The 26,468-nt window shown below is 47.6% G+C and overlaps 1 protein-coding gene across 3 annotated transcripts in view; it reads left to right on the top strand.

Moving 5' to 3' along the window:
- Positions 1-26,468, top strand: part of adck1 (aarF domain containing kinase 1) — a 443,344-nt gene that overhangs the window by 195,343 nt on the left and 221,533 nt on the right. For all 3 annotated transcript variants that reach the window (XM_033027596.1, XM_033027594.1, XM_033027595.1), the window contains exon 5: positions 1,469-1,627. In XM_033027596.1, coding sequence (XP_032883487.1) covers positions 1,469-1,627 — 159 coding nt within the window. The remainder of the gene's footprint in view (positions 1-1,468; positions 1,628-26,468) is intronic.

Here is a 26,468-nt window from a genome sequence, read left to right as displayed (position 1 = left end):
GGCCTATTGAGGCCTCCGCAGTTGCCGCTACGGCAGCCCGATGTTTCAGGCCCTCTTGCCGGAATGATGGAACTCTGCCGTCGGAAGAACACTATTCAGCGGCTTGGAGTTTGGAAAGGTACTCGTACTTCCCATGGACAGGGAGTTCCAGCACAGACTCAGGATTGATGCAGTTTTGACCCAAGATGGCCGCTGTTCGCTTTCCATCCACAGATGCTGCTCAATCCACTGAGTCCCTCCAACAGATTGCTTGTTGCTTCATATTCCAGTACCCGCAGTCTCTTGTGCCTCCAGTATTCATTGCGCGTCATTAGACCGGACTACAGCATCCTAGAGACCAACATAGAAGCGAAAGGCTGCAGATGCTGCACTGCGGAGGATAAAACAAACTGTTCAGTTGAGTTTATTGTGCACATGTCATGCCCAGTATGGTCACCTTACTCAGTGATCTTTGCTTTCCCGACAACTTGCTGCATAAGGTCACAGCGTTGGGAAGAACTGCAGAGTCAGACAGTTCAGCTCAATTTAGTTTATTGTCACATGTGGAAAGCTTATTGGGACACAGCTACCAGCCTTGGAGAGCATCTACCACACACGGTGCCTCAGGAAGGCCGTCAGCATCCACAGAGACTCCTCACGCCCTTGTAATGGACTGTTCGAACTCCTACCTTCCGGCAGACGTTACAAGGCCTTCTACGCCCGCACCTCCAGACTCAGGAACAGCTTCATCCCCAGAGCTATTGCTGCTCTGAACCGGCCCTGCTGAGTGCCCCCCCACCCCCATGAACTGTCTCCCTCGGATGGTCACGTCGCACAGACACATTTGCACTTTAGACTGTTTTGACTGTTTTGACTGTTCTTTTTATAAATCATGTTTCTCGGGGTATCTAAATCTAAATTCTATTAGTTGTTTAAGTTATGACATTGGATGGAAGCTGCATACCAAATCTCGTTGCGCTTATGTGCAATGACAATAAAATATATTATTATTAATACACGATTACAATCGTACCATTTATGGTGTATTGATACATGACAAGGGAATAATGATTAGTGCAAGGTAAAGCCAGCAAAGTCCGATCAAGGATAGTCCAAGGGTTACCATTGAGGTAGATAGTAGTTCAGCACTGCTCTCTAGTTGTGGTGGGATGATTCAGTTGCCTAATAACAGCTGGGAGGAAACTGTCCCTGAATCTGGAAGTGTGCGTTTTCACACTTCTGTACCTTTTGCCCGATGGGAGAGGGGAGAAGGGGGAATGGCCAGGGTATGACTAGTCCTTGATTATGCTGCTGGCCTTGCCGAGGCAGCGTGAGGTGTAAATGGAGTCAATGGGAGGTTGGTTGGTGTGACTGCCAGGGGAACTCAGCGGGTCTGGCAGCATCTGTGGAGCGCAATGGACAGTTGACATTTCAGCTCAGGGCCCTTCGGAGGGATGGGAACTAACGGAGACTGCTTGTGTTTTGACAGGTCACCCAGCTGTTTGCCAGCTTTGATGAAGCCCCACTGGGCACTGCGTCCTGGGCACAGGTCCATAAAGTAGTACTGCACGACGGAAGGACGGTGGCACTTAAAGTCCAGCACCCTAAAGTGCAGCGCCAGTGTGCCAAGGACATCATTTTGATGGAGGTAAGTAAGACATTTTAGTTTTAGTTTACTTTTGAGATACAGCGCGGAAACAGGTCCTTAGGCCCACCGTGTCCGCGCCGATGTGTATCCTATATTTTAGTATCCTATATTTCATCCCAACATTGTGTGTTCCTGGCATGTCGCAGTATATTTCAGACAATGAGCCCTGCGGAATCCCATTGCATACAACCTCTCAATCACTAAAACTACCATTGACCATTTTATTATTGTTCTTGGCTTCAGGCCGATTTCACTTCTTCCATGTAGGGCATTGTTACATGCCTTGCTGAAATCCATGTAGGATAAAGGTGTTATCCTCCACAATCTGGTCCTTGTTATTACCTGAAATTCTTCATTCAATCGAGTCTGACGTGACCTTGCCAATACAAATCAGTACTGGCTTGTCCTTGTTCAATCCATGCTTTCTAAACTCTTGATTAATCCTCTTAGTTTAGTTTAGTTGAGAGATACAGCGTGGAAACAGGCCCTTCGGCCCGCCGGGTTCCTTGCCGACCAGCGATGTCCGCTCACTAACACTGACGCGCACACACCGAGGGTCAATTTACAATTGTACCAAGCAAATCGACCAGCAGATGTGTACATCATTGGAGTGTGGGAGGAAACCAGAGCCTCTGGAGAAAAACCACGCAGCTCACAGGGAGAAGGTACAAACTCCGGCACGGTGGGGCAGCGGTAGAGTTGCTGTCATACCGCGCCAGAGACCCGGGTTCGATGCTGACTATGGGTCTCTGGCGCTGTAAGGCAGCGACTCTGCCGCTGCACCACCGGCACGCTCTCTTCCTTGGAGGTTTTCCAACACGTGCCCACTGTTGATGTTAGGTTCACCAGCCTGTGATGACTTGATGCATTCCTCTATCTCTTTGTGAACAGTATCACATTTGCTACCTTCTCGTCCTGGGGCGGAAAACCCGAACCCAAAAGGGATGTGAAATTAATGGTCTGAGTTTCTGCTCTTTCCTTTAACAGGTTAACATGTATCTCAACAGGGATTAGCAATTTATCCACTTACAAATATGCAAAACCCCTTGAATGTTCTCTTGCTTGCTATACTTGTCTTTCCTAATATTTCACTATTCCTCATTAAATACATCACTACATTCTCCCTTTTGCAGTCAAGTGCAAAGCACTCATTAAGAAACCATACCCCTGTCTTCTACCTCCACATTCAGGTTACATTTTCATTCTGTAACAGCCCCCGACTCTTTTGTTGTGGCTGTTATTCTAGGAGATATTCTGGAGATATGTAACCAGTGGGTTTAGTTTAGTTTAGTTTAGAGATACAGCATGGAAGCAGGCCCATCGGCCCACTGAGTCCGCACCGACCTGCGACCCCCGCACATTAACACCATCCTGCACACACACACACACTAGGGACAACGAACCTACAAACCTACAAACCTGCACGTCTTTGGAGTGTGGGCGGAAATCGGAGATTTCGGAGAAAACCCACGTGGGTCACGGGGAGAACAGCATAGACAGCACCCGTAGTCGGGATCGAACCCGGGTCTCTGTCGCTGTAAGGCAGCAACTGTAAGGCACCGTGACTGCCCGGTGTTCAGCAGGGATCTGTGATGGGACCTCTGTTTAGTTTAGTTTAGTGATACAGCACGGAAACAGGCCCTTCGGCCCTCACAATCCGTGCCGACCAGCGATCACCCCGTACACATGCACCATCCTACACACCAGGGACAATTTACAATTTTTACCAAGGTCAATTAACCTACAAACGTGTACATCTTTGGAGTGTGGGAGGAAATCGGAGAAAGCATCCCCTCCACATCCACTCTATCCAGGCTTTTCACTATTCGGTAAGTTTCAATGAGGTGTCCCCTCATCCTTCCAAACTCCAGTGAGTGTTACTGCATGCTGTATGACTGTGGCCTCACCATCTGAATCGTGCTCTGAGCTTTGTCCTTCGAATTGATGGGAAGCTGATATGTGGTAAGGCAGGAAAAAGATTACTTCGGTAGTTGACCTTCTCAATCCACGTGAGATGGATATGGCTTTGAGTTCAGCGCAGAAAGCAATGTCCTTCACCACTGAACAGAATTACTGGTGATAACTTAATGTGACTGCTTCTATTTGGAGTGTTTTGCAGTGTGTTTTGCCACACACTCATTTCACTCCTGCCACGGGGAAGAAGGTACAGGAGTCTGAAAACTGTAATGTCCTGGTTCACGAACAGCTTTCTTTCCGACAACCATCAGGCTATTAAACACTACAACCTCCAATAAGCTCTGAACTACATAGATTATTATTGTATTATTATTGTTTGTTTGTTTCTTTATATGTACATATGTGTACGTGTGTCTATATATATATATATTTATTTTTTTATTTTTTTTCTATTTATGTACATGTGTATATAAACACATACTGAACTTTTCTTCTTGTTTATTATATTGTTTACAGTGTACTATGTTTACATATTCTGTTGTGCTGCTGCAAGTAAGAATTTCATTGTTCTATCTGGGACATATGACAATAAAACACTCTTGACTAAACTCCTGTGGCATATAGAGTAGAGAAATGATAGCAGATATTGCTGGAAATACCCACCAGGTCAGGCAGCATTGATGGTATTTAGAAACATAGAAAATAGGTGCAGGATTAGGCCATGTGGCCCTTCGAGCCAGCACCACCATTCAATTTGATCACGGCCGATCATCCAAAATCACTTCCCACGTTCCAGCTTTATCCCCATATCCCTTGATTCCATTAGCCCTAAGAGCTATGGGTCTATCCCACTTACGCGACTTTTTCGGCGACTTGCCAGCACCCGTCATAGGTCGTGACAGGTCACCGACAGGGTACCGTTGAAAATCCAGCGGCGACCAGAACAAGGTACGTCTCTTTGGGCGACTAGTCACGACCATACAGGCTTCACAACGCGACATGTCGCCAGAGTGTCGCCTGTATGGTCGTGAGTCGTCTCCTCAGTCGCCCAAAGAGTCGCAGTGTCTTTCTGGTCGCCGCTGAATTTTCAACATGCTGAAAATTTTCGCCGACCTTCAACGACCTATGACGGGTGCCGGAAGTCGCCTAAAAAGTCACGTTGGTGGGACAGGCCCATAAATCTAACTCTCTCTTGAAAACACCCAGTGAATTGGCCTCCACTGCCTTCTGTGGCATAGAATTCCACAGATTCTCAACTCTCTGGGTGAAAAAGTTTTCCCTCATCTCAGTTTCAGTGTAACTGGGAGAAAAAAAAATTTGAAAAAAGAAATATAATTGAAATTACAGAGAGAGAAAGAAGTTGGCTTTAGATAATCAGTAATTCCAGTGCAGACTCACATTTCAAGATCCTCTATCTTGAAATATGAGACTAAGGAAGTTTGGCTTGTCTCCCATGACTCTCACCAGTTTGTACAGATGCAGCCCTTTCTCTTCATCTTATCGGATGCAAACCAGCAACTAACCACTCCACCCCCCCCCCCCCCCCCCCCCATCCCGCTCCAATTTTACTCCATCGTCTCTACCACAAAGCAGCCAGCATAATCAAAGACCATTCACACCCCAGTCATTCTCCTTTCTCCCCTCTCCCACCCGGCAGAAGGTGCAAAAACATGCAAGTACGTACTACCAGATTCTGGAACACCTTCTTCCCTCTGTTATCAGACCAATACCAATGCAAATTTCCACCGTCGAGTTTATTTTCCCTCTCCTCTTTAGGCTTTGGAGATACAGCCGGGACACAGGCCCTGCGTCCCACCTAGCCCGCGCCGACCAGCCATGCAGCCATACCGCCGACAGCCGAGGGCAGTCACGGTGGCGCAGCGGTAGAGTTGCTGCCTTACAAGCGAATGCAGCGGCTGAAACGCGGGTTTGATCCTGACTACGGGTACGGAGTTTGTACGTACTCCCAGTGTTCTGCGTGGGTTTTCTCCGAGATGTTCGGTTTCCTCCCACACGTATAGGTTTGTAGGTTAATTGGCTTGGTAAATATTTTTTTTTAAATTGTCCCTAGTGGGTGTAGGATAGTGTTAATGTGCGGGGATCGCTGGTCGACGCGGACCCAGTGGGCCGAAGGGCCTGTTTCCACGCTGTATCTCTAAACTAAACTAAAAATATCCCCACACACTAACACTATCCTACACACTGGGGATAATTTATATTTTTTTTAAATCAAAGCCAATTAACTCACGACTTTGGAGTGTGAGAGGAAACCGGAACACCCGGAGAAAACTCACGCGCTCAGATGGAGAACGTACAAACTCCGTACAGACAACACCCGTGGTCAGGATGGAACCCGGGTCCCTTGCGCTGTAAGGCAGCAACTCTACCGCTGCCCCACCGTGACGCCCCTCTTCATGAAGGGTATGGTTACCTAGTCATTTACCTGGCAGGTTATCAACAAATGGATTTGAACTATTGATCCAGAGACAAGATTTTGAACCTCACCATGGCAACTATGAAATTTAAATTCAAGTAGTTAAATAAATCTGTAATGTAAACTAATTTGAGTCTAATTCTGGTAACCATGAAACCAACCAGGTTGTTTGGTGTGTCGATAACCTCCAGAGAATGAAATTGAGTGATTGATTGATTGCTTGAATAAAAGATACAGCATTGAAGCAGGCCCTTTGGCCCAGCGAGGCTATGCTGACCAGTGATCACCTCTTCACTCGAGTTCAATGTTCACCCACTTTCTCATCCACTCCCGACACACACACACTCCCAACATTCCTGTTTTTGTTTCAGATTTCCGGCATCTTCAACTTTTAATTCTTTTCCTCTGGGTGCTGTCTCTGTGGAGTTTGCACGTTCTTCCTGTGTGGGTTTTCTGTGTGGCGCTCCGGTTTCATCCCACATGTCAAAAGTATGTGGGATGGTAGGCAAATCGAGCGCTGTACATAAGCCTCTTGTGAATGGATGCGTGCTAGAATCACGGGGGGGGGGGGGGGGGAATGTTGATGGGAATGTGGGGAGAATAAAATGAGTCGGGTTTGGACTAGTGTGTAAAAAAAAAGTGCAGCACGGTGGCGCAGCGGTAGAGTTGCTGCCTACAGCGCTTGCAGCGCCAGAGAGCCGGGTTCAATCCCCATTATGGGCGCCGTCTGCACGGAGTTTGTACGGTCTCCCCGTGGCCTGCTTGGGTTTCCTCCGGGTCCTCCGGTTTCTTCCCACACTCCAAAGATGTACAGTTTCAATCGCGAATTGGCTTAATAAAGTTCTAAATTGTCTCTAGTGTGTACGATAATGCTAGTGTACGGGCGACCGCTGGTTGGCGGGGAACCGGTGGGAACAAAACGCCTGTTTCCACTCTGTAGTTCTAAAACTAAAAACTAAACCTGAAACATGTAAACTCCCGAGGTCAGGATTTGGAGCAGTGAGCACTACCAGCCGTGTCACAGTGCCGCCATTTGTCAGGAATGTTTTCAGTTTAGTGTCTAGATACAGCGTGGAAACTGGCCCTATAACCCACAGAGTCTGCGTCGACTATCGATCCCCGCACACTCACACTAACCTACACACTCGGGATAATTCACAATTATACCGTCGCCAATTAACCTACAAACCTGTACGTTTTTGGCATGTGAGAGGAATCCGGAGATCCCGGAGTAAACCCACGCAAGTCACGGGGAGAACGTACAAACACCGCACAGGCAGCACCCGCAGTCCGAATCAAACCCGGGTCTCTGGCGCTGCAAGCGCTGTGAGGCAGCAACTCCACCACTGTGTCACCGTGTCGCTCTTTTTGTTGAAAACAAATAAATTATATTGGACTGGAGCGGGGTGATTGCTGTACGCTGCTAACTCCTGCAGGTTGCTTGTCTTCCGCCTTGGCTAATGGACTGCGAGCACAGCATAAGACTAGATCATAAAAGCATAACAGGCGGCAATTGGAAGAGCCAAATTAAATTCATAGTTATTGAACTGTGTCCTTGAATAGCAACAGCCAAGGTAATTGGGATTTAATACTGGCTATTCTAATTTAATTAATATATTGTTAGTAGCATAATTACTTACCTTTGATCTCTGTTAAATAAAGAGTTGTATTTTGTTACACAAGTGGTTTGCTTGCTCGCTCATATATATGCAAAGCCTTGTTGGTATGCCAACCATCATCACCGGTGATTACATTGAACTACTGCGTTATATTTCAGGTGTAGAGGTCAGTAAAGGGGTAGCACTGGGTGAAATTGCACTGAGACAACTTCCCTTGTCTATTATATTTCTCTGCTCGTTTTGTGGCTTTGTCAATGGGCCAGCAATGGGCCAGGGACTTAGGGGCAAGGGTTACGGGGAGAAGGCAGGAGAATTGAGTTAGGAGGGAGAGATAGATCAGCCATGATTGAATGGCGGAGGAGCCTTGATGGGCCGAATGGCCTAATTCTGCTCCTATCACTTATGACGAATTAGACCAACGACAGGACTTCAAAGCAGGCGTTTGTCAATTTGAATTCCATTTTCAAATTCTGGGAATTAAAATCTAGTATCTCCTCCAGCTTCATGGGCTCATAGAGTCATGAAGCGCAGAAACATGGCCTTTGTCCCAACATACGTTATGGTATACAACATACCAATATATGGTTATACGTTCATAAGTTCTAGAAACAGAATTAGGCCATTTGGCCCATCAAGTCTACTCTGCCATTCAATCATGCCTGATCTATCTCTCCCTCTCAACCCCATTCTCCTACCTTCTCCCCATAACCCCTGACACCTTTACTATTCAAGAATCTGTCAATCTCTGCCTTAAAAATATCCATGGACGGTCTCCACAGCCGTCGGTGTAATGAATCCTACAGATTCACCACCCTCTGACTAAAGAAATTCCACCTCAACTCCTTTCAAAAGGAATGACCCATCGAAACTAGTCCCATTTGCCTTCATTGGTCCATATTCCTCCAAACCTCTCCAAGCTATTCCTATCCTTTCCTATCCTGTCCAGATGTGAATTGATTGTGTTAACTGTAACGTAGTCCTAATGGTGCCTTGCGAAATCGACGGAATCTTAAGTTGTTATGGACACCTTTTATCTATTGAAACCAATAGTGTCGTCTACCTGCTTTGATTAGATCAAACATACCAAGGCAGTTTTGCAGGTAAAGTACCCGTTTGTTTTGATTGATGGAAAGATAGAGCTTGGAAACAGGGCCTTCGGCCCACGGGCCCACATCGACCATTTATCAGCCGGTGACAACAATTCTATGTTATTTCCACTTTCGCATCCACACTCTACACACCTGGCGGCACGGTGGCACAGCAGTAGAGTTGCTGCCTTACAGCTCCAAAGACCCGGATTCGATCCTGACCTCGGGTGCTGTCTGTACAGAGTTTGCAGGTTCTCCCGGTGGCCGCGTGGGTTTTCTCCGGGTGCTCTCATTTCCTCCCACACACTCCAAGGACGTACAGGTTTGCAGGCAAATTGGCGTCTGTAGATTGTAAATTGTCCCAAGTGTGTGTAGGATAGTGCCAGTGTGCGGGGGTCGCTGGTCGGCACGGTCTCGTTGGGCCGAAGGGCCTGTTTCCGCTCTGTATCTCTAAACTAAAACTAAACTAAACACACAAGAGACAATTTACAGAGGCCAATTAACTTACAAATGTCTTTGGGATGCGAGGGGGGGGGGGAATCTGAGCACCGGGAAGAGTCCCACACGGTGACAGGAAGAACGTGCAAACCTTTGCAAGCCTTGAGGCCTACTTCCAAAGTTTGTTTTCATTGTTTCATTTCATTGTATTTTCATTGCCTGTAATGAGGCTGATTTGACAGCAGTATTTAATGTACTAAATTTGTTGTTGTGGCTATCGCTCGAGGTCCAAGATGATGGTCTCTGTTCTGTTGTTTTTATGGACTCTCAGGTGGCTTATGAGTCCAATCCTGGCTTTGCAGCTCACAGAACGAAGACGCCTTTGTGTGCGTTTGTTTAACGTGTACTTGATGTTGCACTCCAAGAAGCACACAGCCTTTCACAAATCAATCCACTCATTCCAATGGCAAGGGAACCAAGACGATTAGAGCTGATAGATCTGTTGCAGCCTTCATCCGCCTTCACAGCCGTGGAATTCAAGATAACTTTGTCCGCCTGGTCCGCCGTTGAGGTCTTGTAGGTTGGATCGTTCTTAGTCTGGACCTTCATCCTCGACCTTACCGCCATGGGTGGCCCTACCAGAAGCTTGTGCTTCCGACGGCATCGCTCTCCGAATCATGGGGTCATGCAATATACATTTAGCATACAAGGCCAAGGATGAATTAATTATCATTCGCTGACAGACTTTGGAAATCTTAGTCTTTAACACTGGGCTTTATAAATCCAGATTTTGTCTCCCATTTTCTTTAGGCAAGTGTTCGATCTTTTTGCCCCACTAATAGTGGAAAGCAGATTATTGGGAGTTGACATTGGTGCATGGAGTGAGAATTCTTCATTGGATCATGGTGCTGGCGGTGAGAATCCACCTGTAAATATAGTTTCGTTTTACAATTACAACAGTTGTCACCTGCCCACGTTTCACCCATAACACCCTCCAGTTTAGTTTAATTTAGTTTAGTTTAGTTTAGTTTTTAGTGTAGAGATCCAGTGTGCAAAGAAGTCCTTCAGCCCACCAAGTCCACGCCGACCAGCAATCACCTCTACACCGGTTGTATCCTACACACGAGGGACAATTTACAGAAGCTAATTTACCTACAAACCTGCAAACGGGAGAAACTGGAGAAAACCCACCTGGTCACAGGGAGAACGTGCAAACTCCCCACAGACAGCACCTGTGGTCAGGATTGAACCCGGGTCTCTGGCGCTGTGAATCAGTGACTCTATCGATGTGCCACTGTGCCACCCCTCGAAACCTTTCCCTGTCCATTAAGGCTCAAGGTGGAAGAGGGGGCAGCACGAAAGATTGCAGATGCTGGAGACTGGAGCAAAAAATAAACTACTGGAGAAACTCAGCGGGCCAGGCAGCATCTGTGGACGCAAAGAGGGTCATAGTTTCAGGTGGGGACCCTGCAGCAGCACAGGATCCTGTCCTGTCCCGTCTTGATGCCGAGTCTGAACCCAAAATGTTGACCATCTCTTCGTGCCTCCATATATGCTGCCTGACCCCCTGAGTTCTCCCAACAGTTGACTTTTTTGCTCAAGAGAAAAGGCCATCAGACGTGGGTCAGCCGGTATAACAACCCAGTAAAGCCACATGCGGGGCAGGACACTTGGTACTCTGTTGAAGCAACGGACCACAGCCAAATGTAGTTTCAATGAGAGAAAGGAGACTTGATTCAGTCAGCTGAGACCAGAAGCTATGTAATAACTGACTAAAATAGGGTTTTCATCCTTACGTTTGTTACACTAGGCTCAATTTGTCACGGTGTAGAACATAAAACATAGAACGGTACAGCATTAGAACAGGCCCTTCAGCCCACACTGTCTGTGCCGAACATGATGCCGAGACAATCTCTTATCTAAGAGGGACACAGTGCTGGACTAAATCAGCGGGTTAGGCAAATCAGGCCCAGTTATGGATGACCATGGAAGGGTGGAGCCCACAATGGTCCATTGTTGGCTCGGGAAGTGGTGATAACGAAGGGATACAGTGGAACTAGCATCTGCAGTTCCTTCCCAGACATCATCTCTTATCTACTGTGTATAATCCACACCCCTCCATTCCCTGCACATCCATGTGCCGATCCAAAAGCCTCATAAATATCACTATCACATCTGCCTCAACCTCCAAACCCAGCTGCATGTTCCGGGCACTCACCACCCTAGCCACACAAGTTCCACATATGTGTTTGACCCATATCCTTCCAAACCTGTCCCATCCATAAATGGTGAATTATGGTGAAAGGTAACGGGATGTTACTGAGGGTAATGTGAAGTTCAGGTTACTGTTAGATCAGCTATGTTCACTTCTGTTTCTAATCCATGTGAATGAATGAATGAATGAATGAATGAACGAACGAACGAACGAACGAACGAACGAATGAATGAATGAATGAATGAATGAATGAATGAATGAATGAATGAATGAATGAACGAATGAATGAATGAATGAATGAATACGTTTATTGGCCAAGTATGTGCACATACAAGGAATTTGCTTTGGTGCTCCACTCGCAAGTAACAACACGACACACAGTAAACCCTTAAGAATAAAACATAGAACATTAAAACATTAAGAATAAAACATTATAGTTTAAACATGTGACTGAAATAAAAATACCAGAGCAAAAGGAGGCTACAGATTTTTGGTTATTGAGTAGAGCTACAGCTTTTGGAAAAAAAGCTGTTTTTATGCCTGCCTGTGGCGGCTTTGACAGTCCGGAGTCGCCTTCCAGGGGGAAGTGATTCAAAGAGTTTGTGGACAGGGTGAGAGGGGTCAGAGATGATCCTACCCGCTCGCTTCCTGGCCCTTGCAGTGTACAGTTCGTCAATGGGGGGAAGGTTGCAGCCAACAACCTTCTCAGCGCATCGTACTGACTGAGCTGAAAGCACATTAGGACGCGCACATTCCCTGCAACATAAGACCATCTATCGGAGGAGACGTTTCAACTTGAAATATACTTTGAGGACCCAGTTAAATGGACTGCCAGGAACCCAAGCAGTAGGATACCCACAACGCGTGGAGAAACGTGAAGCTGGTTCTCAGTTTCAGTTTCAGTTTTGTTTATTGTCACGTGTACTGAGGTATAGTGAAAAGCTTTTATTAAAGTCAGCGGAAAGACAATGCATGATTACAATCGAGCTATTTACAATATATAGATACGCGATATGGGAATAACGTTTAATGCAAGGCAAAGTCCGATCATGGATAGTCCGAGGGCCATCAAAGAGGTAGATAGTAGTTCAGGACCGCTCTCTGATTGTGGTAGGATGATTCAGTTGGCTGGTAACTGGGAAGAAACTGTCCCTGAATCTGGAGGTGTGTATTTTTACACTTCCTAATGGGAGAGGGGAGAAGAGGGAGTGGCCAGGGTGCGACTTGTCCTTGATTGTGCTGCTGGCCTTGCCGAGGCAGCGTGAATTATAAACGGAGTCAATGGAAGGGAGGTTGGTTTGTGTGATGGTCTGGGCTGCGTCCACAATTCCGTGTGATTTCTTGCGGCCCTGGATGGTGCTGTGATGCATCCTGATAAAATGCTTTCTGTGGTGCATCTGTAGAAGTTGGTGAGAGTTGTAAGGGGCATGCTACAACGGGTTCCAATGGTCGGTTCTCAATGTGAGAGCACAGCACACAAGGAGAACACAGTGTTAAAATTAATTAGCTTGTCAAAGACTGGCAGCTGTATGAACAGTAAAATATGTCTCGAAAAATAATTATCCATAGAAGCAAAATGAGAACACGACTATTTATATTTTACTATCTGAGCATGGTTAAGGAGTGTGTCTCATTACTGTAATCCCTTTTAGAGAGAGAGAGACAGATGTGGAGGAGGACGGAGAGAGGGTCAGAAAGAGACAGAGAGATAGACAGACAGCGACAGACAGAGTGGGTCAGAGTGAGACAGATGGAGATAGAGAGATACGGAGAGAGAGAGAGAGAGACGGAGAGAGACGGAGAGAAAGAGACGGAGAGAGAGGGACGGAGAGTGAGAGAGCGAGGGAGAAAGAGAGATAGAGGCCTAGGAGCAGAATGAGGACACTCGGCCCATCAAGTCTACTCCTCCATTCAATCTTTCCCTCTCAACCCCATTCTCATCCCTTCTCCCTATAACCCCTGACACCCGCACTGATCAAGGTCAGGAGAATCAAGAGAGAGATGGAATGAGAGAGAGAGACGGAGAGAGAGATGGAGAGAGAGATAGAGAAACAGAGAGAGATGGAGAGAGAGATAGAGAGACCGAGAGAGATGGAGGGAGATAGAGAGACAGAGAGAGAGATGGAGGGAGAGCGGCTTTTGAATTTTCTTCAAAGAGGGAGAGCTAACTTTGCAGACTATTTTAAACAGAATACTCACTTTAACTATCTCTTAATGACTATGGCATGTTCTAATCTCCTGTGCCAGCGTGTGCTTGATCCACACAGAGACAGATGGATATTTTACGAGGCTCTGATGGTGCCCATGATAACACCACCCAGTGTGTCTCATCAACTCTCTGACCATACAAGATGCAGAGTGGTAGGTCATGTAAGTCCACTGGCACCAGCAGACAGTAGACCTGGTTCTGAGACCTGGATTCAATCCTGACCTCCTGAGCTGTCAGTGTGGAGTTTGCACGTTCTCCCATTGACTGCATGGGTTTCCTCTGGGTGCTCCATTTCCCCCCTCCCCCCAAATGCCAAAGTCATTCTGGTTGATGGGATGTGTCGGAAGGAACTGCAGGCGTTGGTTTACACCGAAGATAGACACAAAATGCTGGAGTAACTCAGAGGATCAGGCATCATCTCTGGAGAAAAAAGATGGGTGATGTTTTAGATCAGTACCATTTTTCAGCCTGAAAGTGGGTGGGGGAGGCGGGACTGGAGGTGGGAAAAGGGTAATTGATAGGGTGATTGTTTTGGTTTAGTTCAGAGATACAGCATGGAAACAGGCCCTTCAGTCCACTAAGTCCATGCCGATCATCGATCACCCGTTCTCACGAGTTCCACGTTATGCCATTTTCTCATCCCCTCTCTATACATTAGAGGCCAATTAACCCACTAACCCACATGTCTTTTGGATGTGGGAGGAAACCGGAGCACCTGGAGGAAACCCACGTGGTCACGGAGAGAATGTACAAACTGCACACAGACTCCATGACATACAAATGTCCCATAGACTCCATGACAACATAGAGGTCAGGATGAAACCGGGCGGCCGGCATGGGTGGAAATCCGGGGGGAGGGGGTGAGGGGGTATGGGGGGGACGTGTGTGTCCCATGTTTTGAGAGGTGGGAGGCAATCCCCCCCATGTTTTCTTGCATGTCGAAATGTAACAGGCCTATTCTCCGCCCCCCCCCCCCCCCAAGTGCTCCCACCCTCCACGGAAGGAAGCAAGCGTTACACTCTTCCTAATTAAGCCAGCGTACATCAGTGGTCTCTAAACTGTGGCCCGCGGGCCACATCCGGCCCGCCACGAGATTTTATCCGGCCCGCAGAAAGCTCAGTGCAGGACGCAGCGTGTGTCAGTTAGGCTTCGCGTCGTTTGGAGTCGGGGAGCACGGTGGCCCGGAGCTGCTCTTAGTGTTGTTACCTCGAATTGTCAGGGCCGCCGTGAAGAAGGGTGCAAGGTTGGGGGGGAGGGGGGGGGCGGTGTTCGGTGGCGGTGACAGCGGTCAGAATGGGTCGGCGGTGCGTTATAACATGCCATCGTTCCTCTCTGCCCTCTCTCTCTCCCCTCTATGCCCTCTCTCTTTGTGTCCCCCCCATGTTTTTAAAGCGATTTCCGCCCATGGCAGACTGGCACTGTTTCTACTGTGCCACTCTGAGGTTAAATGGTCACTGCAAATTGCCTTTAGCGTGTATCTGAGTGGTAGACTCTGGGGGCAGTTGATGGGAGCGTGTGGAGGAATAAGCTGGATAAGGATACTATTAGTGTAAATGAATGGTTGATGGTCAGGACAGTCTTGGTGGGCTGAAGGGCCTGTTTCTGTGGTATCTATGACGATGCCTCTAGAACATCATGCCTGGAGGATTCTCATTGTGGACTTTACAGGGACTGATAGAACGGGCTGGAGACCAGACTCTTTCGACCAGAGACGATCGTTCTCGCAAACCTTCTCCGGACCCTCCCCAAAGCTGGCACATCCCTGCTCAGCTATGGGGCCCAGTTGTGGTGCTTTCCCTCTCCGTCTCACTCTCTCTCTTTTATTGAATCATAGTCAACAGTGCAGAAACTTCGGCCCAACTTGCCCTCCTGGCTGCATTTGGCCCATATGCTTCTAAACCTATCCTCTCCAGGTAGCTGTGTAAATGTTTTTTAAACGTTGCGATAGTACCTGCCTCAACTACCTCCTCTGGCAGCTCGTTCCATACACCCACCACTCTTTGTGTGAAAAGGTATCCCTCAGGTTCCTATTAAATAATTTCCCCAACTCACCTTAAACCTATGTCCTCTGGTTCTTGATTCCCTTACTCTGGGCAAGAGACTCTGTGCGTTCACCTGTTCTATTCTTCTCATGATTTTGTACACCAGTATAAGATCACCCCTCATCCTCCTGCGCTCAAAGGAATAGAGTCCCAGCCTGCTCAAACACTCTGTATAGCTCAGGCCCTCAAGTCCTGGCTACATCCTCTTCTTAAAGCTGGAGTAACTCAGCAGGTCAGACAGCATCTCTGGAGAAAAGGAATAGGTGACGTTTCGGGTCGAGACCCTTCTTCAAGTTCAAGCTCAAGTTAGCATTATTGTCACTTAACCAATTAAGGTACAGTGAAATTGGAGTTACCATACAGCCATGCTAAGTGAAAAGAACACATTACACGCATAAAATAAATTTAACATAAACATCCACCACAGTGGAATCCACATTCCTCACTGTGAGGGAAGGCAATAAAGTTCAGTCATCTTCCTCTTTGTTCACCCGCGGTCGGGGCCTTGAAACCTCCACACTTGCCATTGCCGACGGTCTGATGTCCAGTCCCTCTCGTCGGGATGATCGAAACTCCGGCATCGGGACTCAGCGAGGGGAAAGGGAAACGGGAGATAGACGGTGATGTGGAGAGATGTAGAACAAATGAACGAAAGATATGCAAAAAAATTAATGATGATAAAGGAAACAGGTCTTCTCACTTCTTGTGCTGAAACAGCTGAAACTCCCCCAGTGAGACGAGTGGGAAGCTCGTGTTCCTGCTCTGCTCAGCCTTCACGCACCAGGCCGATGTGTGTGGAGATAGTTGCTGCGGCAACACAGCAGCGCTCGGCAGCAGCAGCACCTTCGCAGAGCGCACACATTGGCCCGCGGCCACTGATTGCAAAGCGGGTTCATTCCTGCTCCAGCCATGTCTTTGAAAGGCTACCTTTCACACCGCAGGCCTGTGCTGGGCGGTGGTGAGGGGGTGCCAGGCAAACCAATGACCGGGGACCCACAGAAGGTAGCCACAAAATGCTGGAGTAACTCAGCGGGACAGACAGCATCTCTGGAGAGAAGGGATGGGTCTGAAGAAGGGTCGCGACCCCGAAATGTCACCCATTCCTTCCCTCTGTCCCGCTAAGTTACTGTCCAGCATTTTGTGTCTATCTTCGGTGTAAACCAGCATCTGCAGTTCCTTCCTACACACTGGAACCCACAGTGTTCACTCTCTTTTCCTGGCCATCTTCACGAAGAGACAGCATCCTCACTCAAAAAGGGGGCACAGTGGCGCAGCGGTGGAGTTGCAGCCTGACAGCGCCTGCAGCACCGCAGACCCGGGTTTGATCCCGACGACGGGTGCTGTCTGCACGGAGTTTGTACGTTCTCCCCGTGACCTGCGTGGGTTTTCTCTGAGATCTTTGGTTTCCTCCCACACTCCGAAGACGTACAGGTTTGTAGGTAAATTGGCTTGGTCTACACACGGTACATAGTGTGTGTAGGATAGTGTTAATGTGCGGGGATCACTGGCCAGCGCAGACCCAGCGGGCCAAAGGGACTGTTTCCGCGCTGTATCTCTAAACTAAACTAAACTAAACTAAGCCTGGTTGTTGGAGAGGAGTTGAGTTTGATCCACATCCCTCCATTCCCGGCATATCCACTGACTATACAGAAGCCTCTTCGACCTCACTCTCGGATCAGTCTCCACCACACCCTTTGGTTGGGCAAACCAAGGCTGTACAAGGGACGACAGATGGCACAATGGGCTAAGTGTTCGGCTGGCAACCGGAAGGTAACCGGTTCGAATCCCGCTTGGAGTGCATACTGTCGTTGTGTCCTTGGGCAAGACACTTCACCCACCTTTGCCTGTGTGTGAATGTGTGTGAATGTGTGTGAGTGATTGGTGGTGGTCGGAGGGGCCGTAGGCGCAGATTGGCAGCCACGCTTCCGTCAGTCTGCCCCAGGGCAGCTGTGGCTACAGAAGTAGCTTACCACCACCGAGTGTGACTGAGGAGTGAATGAATAATGCGATGTAAAGCGCCTTGAGTATTAGAAAGGCGCTATATAAATCCCATCCATTATTATTATTATTACTTCCACAATGAGGTCCTGAAGAATGTTGTCGAACGGAGAGACCAGGGGTCGCAGTTACGCGGTTAATCTAGTTTACCGAGGTACAGCGAAAAGCTTTCGTTGCCTCCTATCCAGTCAGCGGAAAGACAACACATGATTACAATCCAGCTATCCAGAGATATCCAGAAAGGAATAGCGTGAATAACGTTTAGTGCAAGATAAAGTCCAGTAAAGTCCAATCAAAGATAGTCCGATGGCCGTCAATGAGGTAGATAGTAGTTCAGCACTGCTCTCTAGTTGCGGTAGGATGGTTCAGCTGCCTGAACTTCTTATCGAGTCCACACACCAGATTGGAAGTTGTTCAGCCAGAGCTGAACACACGACTCGGCATCTGCACACAATGGTGTCTGTCTTGTCGCTTCTTGTGCTTCTTGTGCGTGGTGGTGGAAACAGGGCCGCGACGTGAACGCTCTTTCCTTGACCCCAGCTGGGACGAAACTGTCCCTGAATATGGAGGTGTGCGTTTTCACACTTCTATACCCTTTTGCCCGATGGGAGTGGGGAGAAGAGGGAGTGGCCAGGGTGTGCGACCAGTCCTGGATTATGTTGTTGGCCTTGCCGAGGCAGCGTGAGGTGCAGATGGAGTCAATGGAAGGGAGGTTGGTTTACGTGCCATTACCGTGACTTCCTCCTGTCACGGGCTGGAGGTGTGAATGGACATTGAGGGGGAGACTGAGTACTCAGTCCCTCTTGTCCATACCCATGCAGACTCAATGTCTTAAATGGCCTTGGGAAGCACAATTGCCAAGTCAATTGCTGTGAATTGAGTTGGAAAGTCACTGACTAAATGTTAATGAACTTTGATGGAGCTCAGATTTAAAATTGGAACTCAATGTACAAATGATCCACAGTGTAGTTTTCAAATATGTAATCAAGGAAGAATATCCATGCCCCAAAATGGCTGGTTCAATTCCCTGAGCTACAGCTGACACTTTAGTTTAAGGGCCTGTCCCACTTAGGCTATTTTTTAGGCAACTACAGGCGAGTAGGCCGTCACCACAATGGTCGCCGGGGTGTCACCTGTATGGTCGTGAGTTGTCTCCGCAGTCGCCCAAAGAGTCATAGCGTTTTTCTGGTCGCCGCCGGATTTTCAACATGTTCAAAAAATTACGGTGACAGTGTGTTGACGCCAATGAGCGTAGCTTGACCTCCTGACGTAGATGCTGTCTTAGGTTGTCGCCAGGTGACGTAGGTTGTTGCCGATGCTGACTTCGGCGAATTCCATTGGCGACTACCTACGTCAGCCTACGTCAACCGGTGACAAGTACCGGCGACTGAATTGTCTTCAGTTGTCATCGACAGGGTTGTTGCTTGTCGTAGCTTGTCGCGAGCGGACGTAGGTTGACCTCGGTTGTGGCTGGTTGTCGCCTGTGTGGCCGTAGGTTGTCGTAGGCGTGGTCGTAGGTTGTCGTAGTTGTGGCCACAGGGGGATGTCCTAGTGGGTCGCCGGTTGTCGGTAGCTTGTCGTAGCTTGACGTCAACAAGGTGGCAGATTGTTGTAGCTTGTCGCAGACATTGTCGTAGACATTGTCGTAGGGGGGTCCAGTCTCCGTTTTTTCGGCGACCTGCTACGACTATGACAGTCGCCGGCAGTCGCCTAAAAAAAAATCACCGAAGTGGGACAGGCCCCTTAGTTTCGACATTAGACATTAGAGATACAACGCGGAAACAGGCCCTTCGGCCCACCGAGTCCTTGCCGAATAAATTGCAAAAATGAATTGCAACAATGCAGCACTACCTCTGCACTGTGCATTCTAGCCATTAGACTTGAACCCAGGTCCCCTGATTCAGGCAAGTAAGGACAGCACAGTGACGCAGTGGTAGATCTGCTGCCTTACAGCACCAGATACCCAGGTTCAATCCTGACTACGGGTGCTGTCTGTACGGAGTTTGTACGTTCTCCCCATGACCACGTGGGTTTTCTCCGGGACTCCCACACTCCAAAGACGTACAGGTTTGTTGGTTAATTTGCTTCGGTAAAAATTATAAATCGCCCCTCGTGTGAGTAGGATAGTGTTAGTGTGCGGGTATCGCTGGTCGGGGCAGACTGGGAGGCCCGAAGGGCCTGTTTCCGCGCTGTATCTCTAAACTAAACTAAACTCAGCGTTAGGCACCATTAACCAGCGTGATCTAATGGCTCTACCTCATGCTGGTTATAATCCAAACCTTTTTATTGTTTAGTAAATATTATGGAGATATTTATTACATGAGAAGTTTTGTGTGTTCTGTTTCTCCACAGCTCTGTTCACTGACAGGTTTTAATTAAATTCTGTTCCATTTGTTCGCACAATAATTTGAATTTGCCCTGTGTGAAAGAGCAATTTATCGTGATAATTTTGTCATCTTTTGCAAATAGGAAGCTTGCTAATTGTCCTGGATCATTTCAGCCGAGAATTTACTGTTGGGCCTGTGCAGTAACTCTAGACAGCTGCTTCTGCACCTTGTAACTGCACTTGAGTTCAAATTGAAAATGTAATTATATCAAATCAAACCCAATTGCTGGCAGCATAATTGTCCTCCGCCTTGTCATATTTACTCCTCCTTGCTGTTGTACGAAAAAGCCCAGAGGTGGGTTGTTCAGTCTATTTGTTCGATGCTGGTCTTTGTGTCTTACAGGGGCCATGACCTTAGATCAGGTGTGACAGAAGGAGCTGCAGACTTCTCTGGATGCTTTCAAGAGAGAGCTAGACAGAGCTCTAAAAGATAGCGGAGTCAGGGGACATGGGGAGAAGGCAGGAACGGGGGCACTGATTGGGGATGATCAGCCATGATCACATTGAATGGCGGTGCTGCCTCGAAGAGCCGAATGGCCTACTCCTGCACCTATTGTCTATTGTCTATTGTCGAAGCAGGTTTAAACCGAAGATAGACACAAAAAGCTGGACTAACTCAGCGTGACAGGCAGCATCTCTGGAGAGAAGGAATGGCCGACCTTTCGGGTCAAGATCCTTTCTTCTAACCCTTAGATCAGGTCATACGGTGTCCGAAAAAGGTCCCTTTGATCCACGCAACCCAAGCCAACTTTCAGGTTGGGGGCTTCCCGAGGTGCCATGGCCAGGGTGCACGCCCAGAAGACCCAAGCGCTCAATGGACGTGGAACCTGTCTGACGGCTCGGCGGACTGCGGAACCCGGAGGAAGCCGCTGGAGACGTCAGACACGAGGAGTGGGCTGGAAATACCAAGATGGCACCCAAGCCGGGCGACTATTTGCGTGCTTGCCGCGGAAACATAGAAACATGGAAAATAGGTGCAGGAGTAGGCCATTCGGCCCTTCGTGCCAGCACCGCCAATCAATATGATCATGGCTGCTCAACCAAAATTAGTAGCCCGTTCCTAGCTTTCTCCCCATATCCCTTGATTCCATTAGCCCGAAGAGCCATATCTAACTCTCTCTTGAAAATATAAGGTGAATTGGCCTCCACTGCCTTCTGTGGCAGAGAATTCCACAGATTCACAACTCTCTGTGTGCAAACAGAGAGAACAGATCTGAAATCACATATTACAATCGCTCCACACTTTCAAATGTCTTGCTACGGCAACATTTATTCTCTGAGCATGTGTACGTACAGTAAATGGCTTGATTGTAATCATGTATAGTCCGCCCGCTGACTGGTTAGCACGCAACAAAAGTTTTTCACTGTACCTCGGTACACGTGACAATAAACTAAAGTGAACTGGGTGGGAGGGTGAACCGGGGTAAAGCCTCCAGCGCCTTTATGGTCGAATAAGTATGGATCAGGACCCTTCCTCAGGCATGCAAACTATTATCAAAATATGGTTCCATGAATTTCCAGACAAGAGATGCCACCGGTTATAAGTTGTGTTTGGAGATATTGTGAAAAGTGCTTTATAAATAAAATGGTTTGATTTGAAGACACGTTCCTCTGCCCCAATTTACATCTATTCAGTTATGTAGATAAAGAGTACAAGTCACACAGAATTGTCTAAAAGTGCTGGAGTAGCACCGCGGATCAGGCAGCGTCTCTGGCGAAAAAGGATGGGTGACGTTTCGGGTCGGGACCGTTCTTCAGACTTCAAGAAGGGTCCCGACCCAAAACGCCACCATCCTTTTTCGTCAGAGATGCTGCCTGAACCGCTGAGTTACTCCGGCACTTTTTTGTGTCTATCTTTGGTATAAACCAGCATCTGCAGTTCCTTGTTTCTACTGGTTATAATTGACTGTTCAATTACCCTTTACCACTTCCTGCCCTCTCACCCTCTTTGGCCCAGGAATCACTGTTGCTTCTTTATGATAGTCACTTTGTTGATCGTTTACCACCTTGAGCACATGCACTGTTTCATAAGGAACTGTTGTGCCTTTTGTGATGGAGAATACATTTATTTTTTGTAATACTATCCCAACATTTAAACAGTATTCCCAAACCAGTTGGTTGTAAAAGTATTTTTTTTAAATGCCTTAGGATGTCAAGAAATTGGATTTTTATTGAAACATATGTTTAAAATGCTAAATTTCTAAAACGGTGTGCAGGAGAGAAATCAGTGCAGTCTTCAGACAGCCACTCGGTGAGTTGAGTCTTTGTACTCTGGCAGTTTTACACAGCTTGCATGATTCAAAGCCTGTGTCGCGGTGGTTTTTAATTCCTCCCATGAAGATCGCACTTCTGAAGGAAAATCTCCAAATCCCGTGTGTAATTCACTGAAGCGGAGAGAAGAAAGGACTGGAATTCAACCTGGTAGCACCTCCCTCAGAAGTTATTAGACAGACACAGCTGGGATAACTCCTTCATAATATATGTGTAAGAAACAACTGCAGATGCTGGTTTAGACAATAGACAATAGGTGCAGGAGTACTGGGATACTGAGTTGGATGATCAGCCATGATCATATCGAATGGCGGTGCAGGCTCAAAGGGCCGAATGGCCTACTCCTGCACCTATTTTCTATGTTTCTATGAGTAGGCCATTCGGCCCTTCGTGCCAGCACCACAATTCAATGTGATCATGGCTGATCATCCCCAATCAGTACCCAGTTCCCGCCTTCTCTCCATATCCCTTAACTCCACTATCCCTAAGAACTCTATCAAACTCTCTCTTGAAAGCATCCAGAGAACCAGCCTCCACTGCCCTCAGAGAAGGCAGAGAATTCCACAGACTCACAACTCTCTGTGTGAAAAAGTTTTTCCTCATCTCCGTTCTAGATGGCTTACCGCTTATTCTTAAACTGTGGCCCCTGGTTCTAGACTCCCCCAACATCGGGAACATGTTTCCTGCCTCTAGTGTGTCCAAACCCATAATAATCTTATATGTTTCAATAAGATACCCTCTCATCCTTCTAAATTCCAGATTATACAAGCCCAGCCGCTCCAATCTATCAACATATGACAGTCGCCATATGTTTAAATTGAAGGTAGACACAAAATGCTGGAGTAAATCAGCGGGTGAGTCAGCATCTCTGAAGAGAAGGAATGGGCGATGTTTGAAATCTGAAGAAGGACCTGAAACGTCGCCCATTCCTTCTCTCCAGCGATGCTGCCTCACCCGTTGAGTTACTCCAGCATTTTGTGTCTACCTACTTGTGTGTTGTGTCTAGACAAACGACAATAGACAATAGACAATAGACAATAGGTGCAGGAGTAGGCCATTCGGCCCTTCGAGCCAGCACCGCCATTCAATGTGATCATGGCTGATCATCCCCAATCAGTACCCAGTTCCTGCCTTCACCCCATATCCCCTGACTCCGCTATCTTTAAGAGCCCTATCTAGCTCTCTCTTGAAAGCATCCAGAGAACCTGCCTCCACCGCCCTCTGAGGCAGAGAATTCCACACTCACCACTCTGTATGAGAAAAAGTGTTTCCTCGTCTCCGTTCTAAATGGCTTACTCCTTATTCTTAAACTGTGGCCCCTGGTTCTGGACTCCCCCCAACATCTGGAACATGTTTCATGCCTCTAATTTGGAAGACAGACACAAAAAGGTGGAGTAACTGTGCTGGAGCAACTCCTTCATAAGTTAGTTGTTTCGAACAAAAGAAATAGAAGTAGCAGTAAACTTTCTGGCCCATTGTCCTTGTTCTGCCATTAAGTACAGCAAAGGGAGGAGATTGAACTTTTCTTCGCCTTCCATCACAGTGAGGAATGTGGAGGAGTCACTCTGGTGGATGTTTATGTTAAAACTTGTTCTTTGTGTTCCGTTGCTTTTTATTTGTATGACTGACTTGGCAAATGAAATTCCTCGTATGTTGCAAAACATACTTGGCTAATAAAGTATTATTGTGATTGTGATTGTGTTTGATTCATGGCTGATATTTTCCAACATTAAGAAAGTTACTGGCTTTACCTTGCACTGAACGTTATTCCCTTATCATGTATCTGTACACTGTGAATGGCTCGATTGTAATCATATATTGTCTTTCCACTGACTGGGTAGCACGCTGTGGAATTCTCTGCCTCAGAGGGCGGTGGAGGCCGGTTCTCTGGATACTTTCAAGAGAGTGCTAGATAGGGCTCTTAAAGATAACAGAGTCAGGGAATATGGGAAGAAGGCAGGAACGGGGTACTGATTGGAGAAGGCAGGAACGGGGTACTGATTGGGGATGATCAGCCATGATCACATTGAATGGTGGTCTGGCGGTGTGGAACATTGAAGCTGATGTGTAAGTCGGTGGGGGCGCTGCGAGACGGCTGCCCTGCCAGCAGCGTGTTCGTTATTTTTTTGGTGTGTCTAGTGTTAGTTTGGGTGACTGCTTTTGGCCGCCCCCTCCACGGATTTCCATGTCGCCTCCCTCGCGGCCTAACACCATGGATTGGAGCGGCCTTTCCCAGAGTCGGGCCCGGAGCATCGGCAGCGGGCGCAGCGTGGACTTTCCATCGCGGAGCAGGTGAACCCTTGCCGGGGGTCGCCAGAGAGAAGTGCTCCGATCGCTGGCCTGGTGACTTTAGCAGGCCTTGGCAGCTTGAGCGCCAGTGTTCGGCGAAACGATCGGCAAGTCCAAAGCTGGTTTTGCCAAAGTAAAAGTGGCCACTTCAGAAGCACCAGCAATGTTTAATATCCGAAGGCCCTGTTTTCCATCAATCGAAACAAACAGGTACTTTACCTGCAAAAGTGCCTTGGTATGTTTGATCTAATCAAAGCAGGTAGACGACACTATTGGATTCAATAGATAAAAGGTGTCCATAACAACTTAAGATTCCTTCTATTTTGCAAGGCACCATTAGGACTACGTTACATGTGACACAATCAATTTGCATCCGGATAGGTGCATGGATAGGAAAGGATAGGAATAGGTTGAAGAGGTTTGGAAGAATATGGACCAACGCAGGCAAATAGGACTAGTTTAGATGGGTCAACATGGGACGTACCTTTAGAAAGGAGATGAGGTGGAATTTCTTTAGTCAGAGGGTGGTGAATCTGTAGAATTCATTACATCTCCCACCTGGGTGAAATGTAGTTGAATGATACAGCGTGGAAACAGGCCACCGGCCCACCGAGTCCGCACCGATCAGCCATCCCCGAACACTAACACACGTCCTACACAAACTGGGGACAATTTTACACTTTTTACCAAAGCCAATTAACCTACAAACCTGCACGTCTTTGTAGTGTGGGAGGAAATCGGAGCACCCAGTGAGAACCCACGCAGGTCATGGGGACAACGTGCAAACTCCATACAGACAGCACCCGAGGTCAGGATCGAACCCGTGTCTCCGGTGGGCCACCGTGCTGCACGCCTGTGCCACCTTGTTGGCCAGAGTCAAATCGTTGCCAGGCAACTCTTTGCTCCACTTGGGAATGCCTTCGCTAGGTCATGTGTGGAGTAGTCGACAATTACACACTGCAATAAAACTGATTGTGAATCTTGGCCTTCTTGGATTTCCGAATAGCCAGGAATGATTGATGAAGCCGTGACCTTTAAGAGGAAAAGATATTGCCCCAAATCAATGCGCTGGCAGAGTCTTCCATAATCTCTATGGCAACAATTTATCACTGTGGTCTTAACAGCAATACTTATTTGTGTAGAGTAACACACTGTGCAGTTAGTGATCAAAATGAAATAAATATGAATCATATGAGTTGACATCGAAGGGCGGCAATTAAATAATTATTGCCTTCTAATCAAACCTGTGACATTATCATTTCTCTCATCTGCCTTGAAAAGGTGCCAAGGTGTTGTTAAAAGAACTGGTATCTTCTTTACAACCAATGATAAATAATGACACTAATGGGCCTGTCCCACTTACGCGACTTTTTCGGCGACTGCCGGCACCCGTCATAGCTCGTTGTAGGGCGGCGAAAATATTCAACATGTTGGAAACCCAGCGGCGACCAGAAAGACGCTACGACTCTTTGGGCGACTGAGGAGACTACTCACGACCATACAGGCGACAGCCTGGTGACATGTCGCAGGTTGAAGCCTGTATGGTCGTGAGTAGTCGCCCAAAGAGTCGTACCTTGTTCGGGTCGCCGCTGGATTTTCGACATGTTGAAAATTGTCGCCGACGTGCAACGACCTATGACGGGTGCTGGCAGTCGCCGAAAAAAGTCGCGTAAGTGGGACAGGCCCATAAGCCGCCATTAGTAGTTCGTTGAAGTTACTTGCAAATTTGCTTGCTCCCAATTCTTATCTTTGATACCACATTTAGTTAAGCATCATCTGCCTTCAGTTATTCAACAGAGATCAAGTCACAGATAAGATCCCCAGCCAGAGATTTGTGCAATAAAGGATCACCTTTGGGAGGTACCACAAGCATTGATGAATGCAAGATGGTGGATGTTGAGGTTTAGTTTGAGATTAGTTTATTGTCACGTGTAC

This window comes from Amblyraja radiata, chromosome 9 (assembly GCF_010909765.2).
Source record: "Amblyraja radiata isolate CabotCenter1 chromosome 9, sAmbRad1.1.pri, whole genome shotgun sequence".
Lineage (NCBI taxonomy): Eukaryota > Metazoa > Chordata > Chondrichthyes > Rajiformes > Rajidae > Amblyraja > Amblyraja radiata.
Note: the sequence above shows the minus strand (reverse complement) of the source record. Positions and strands in the feature narration are given on the sequence as shown.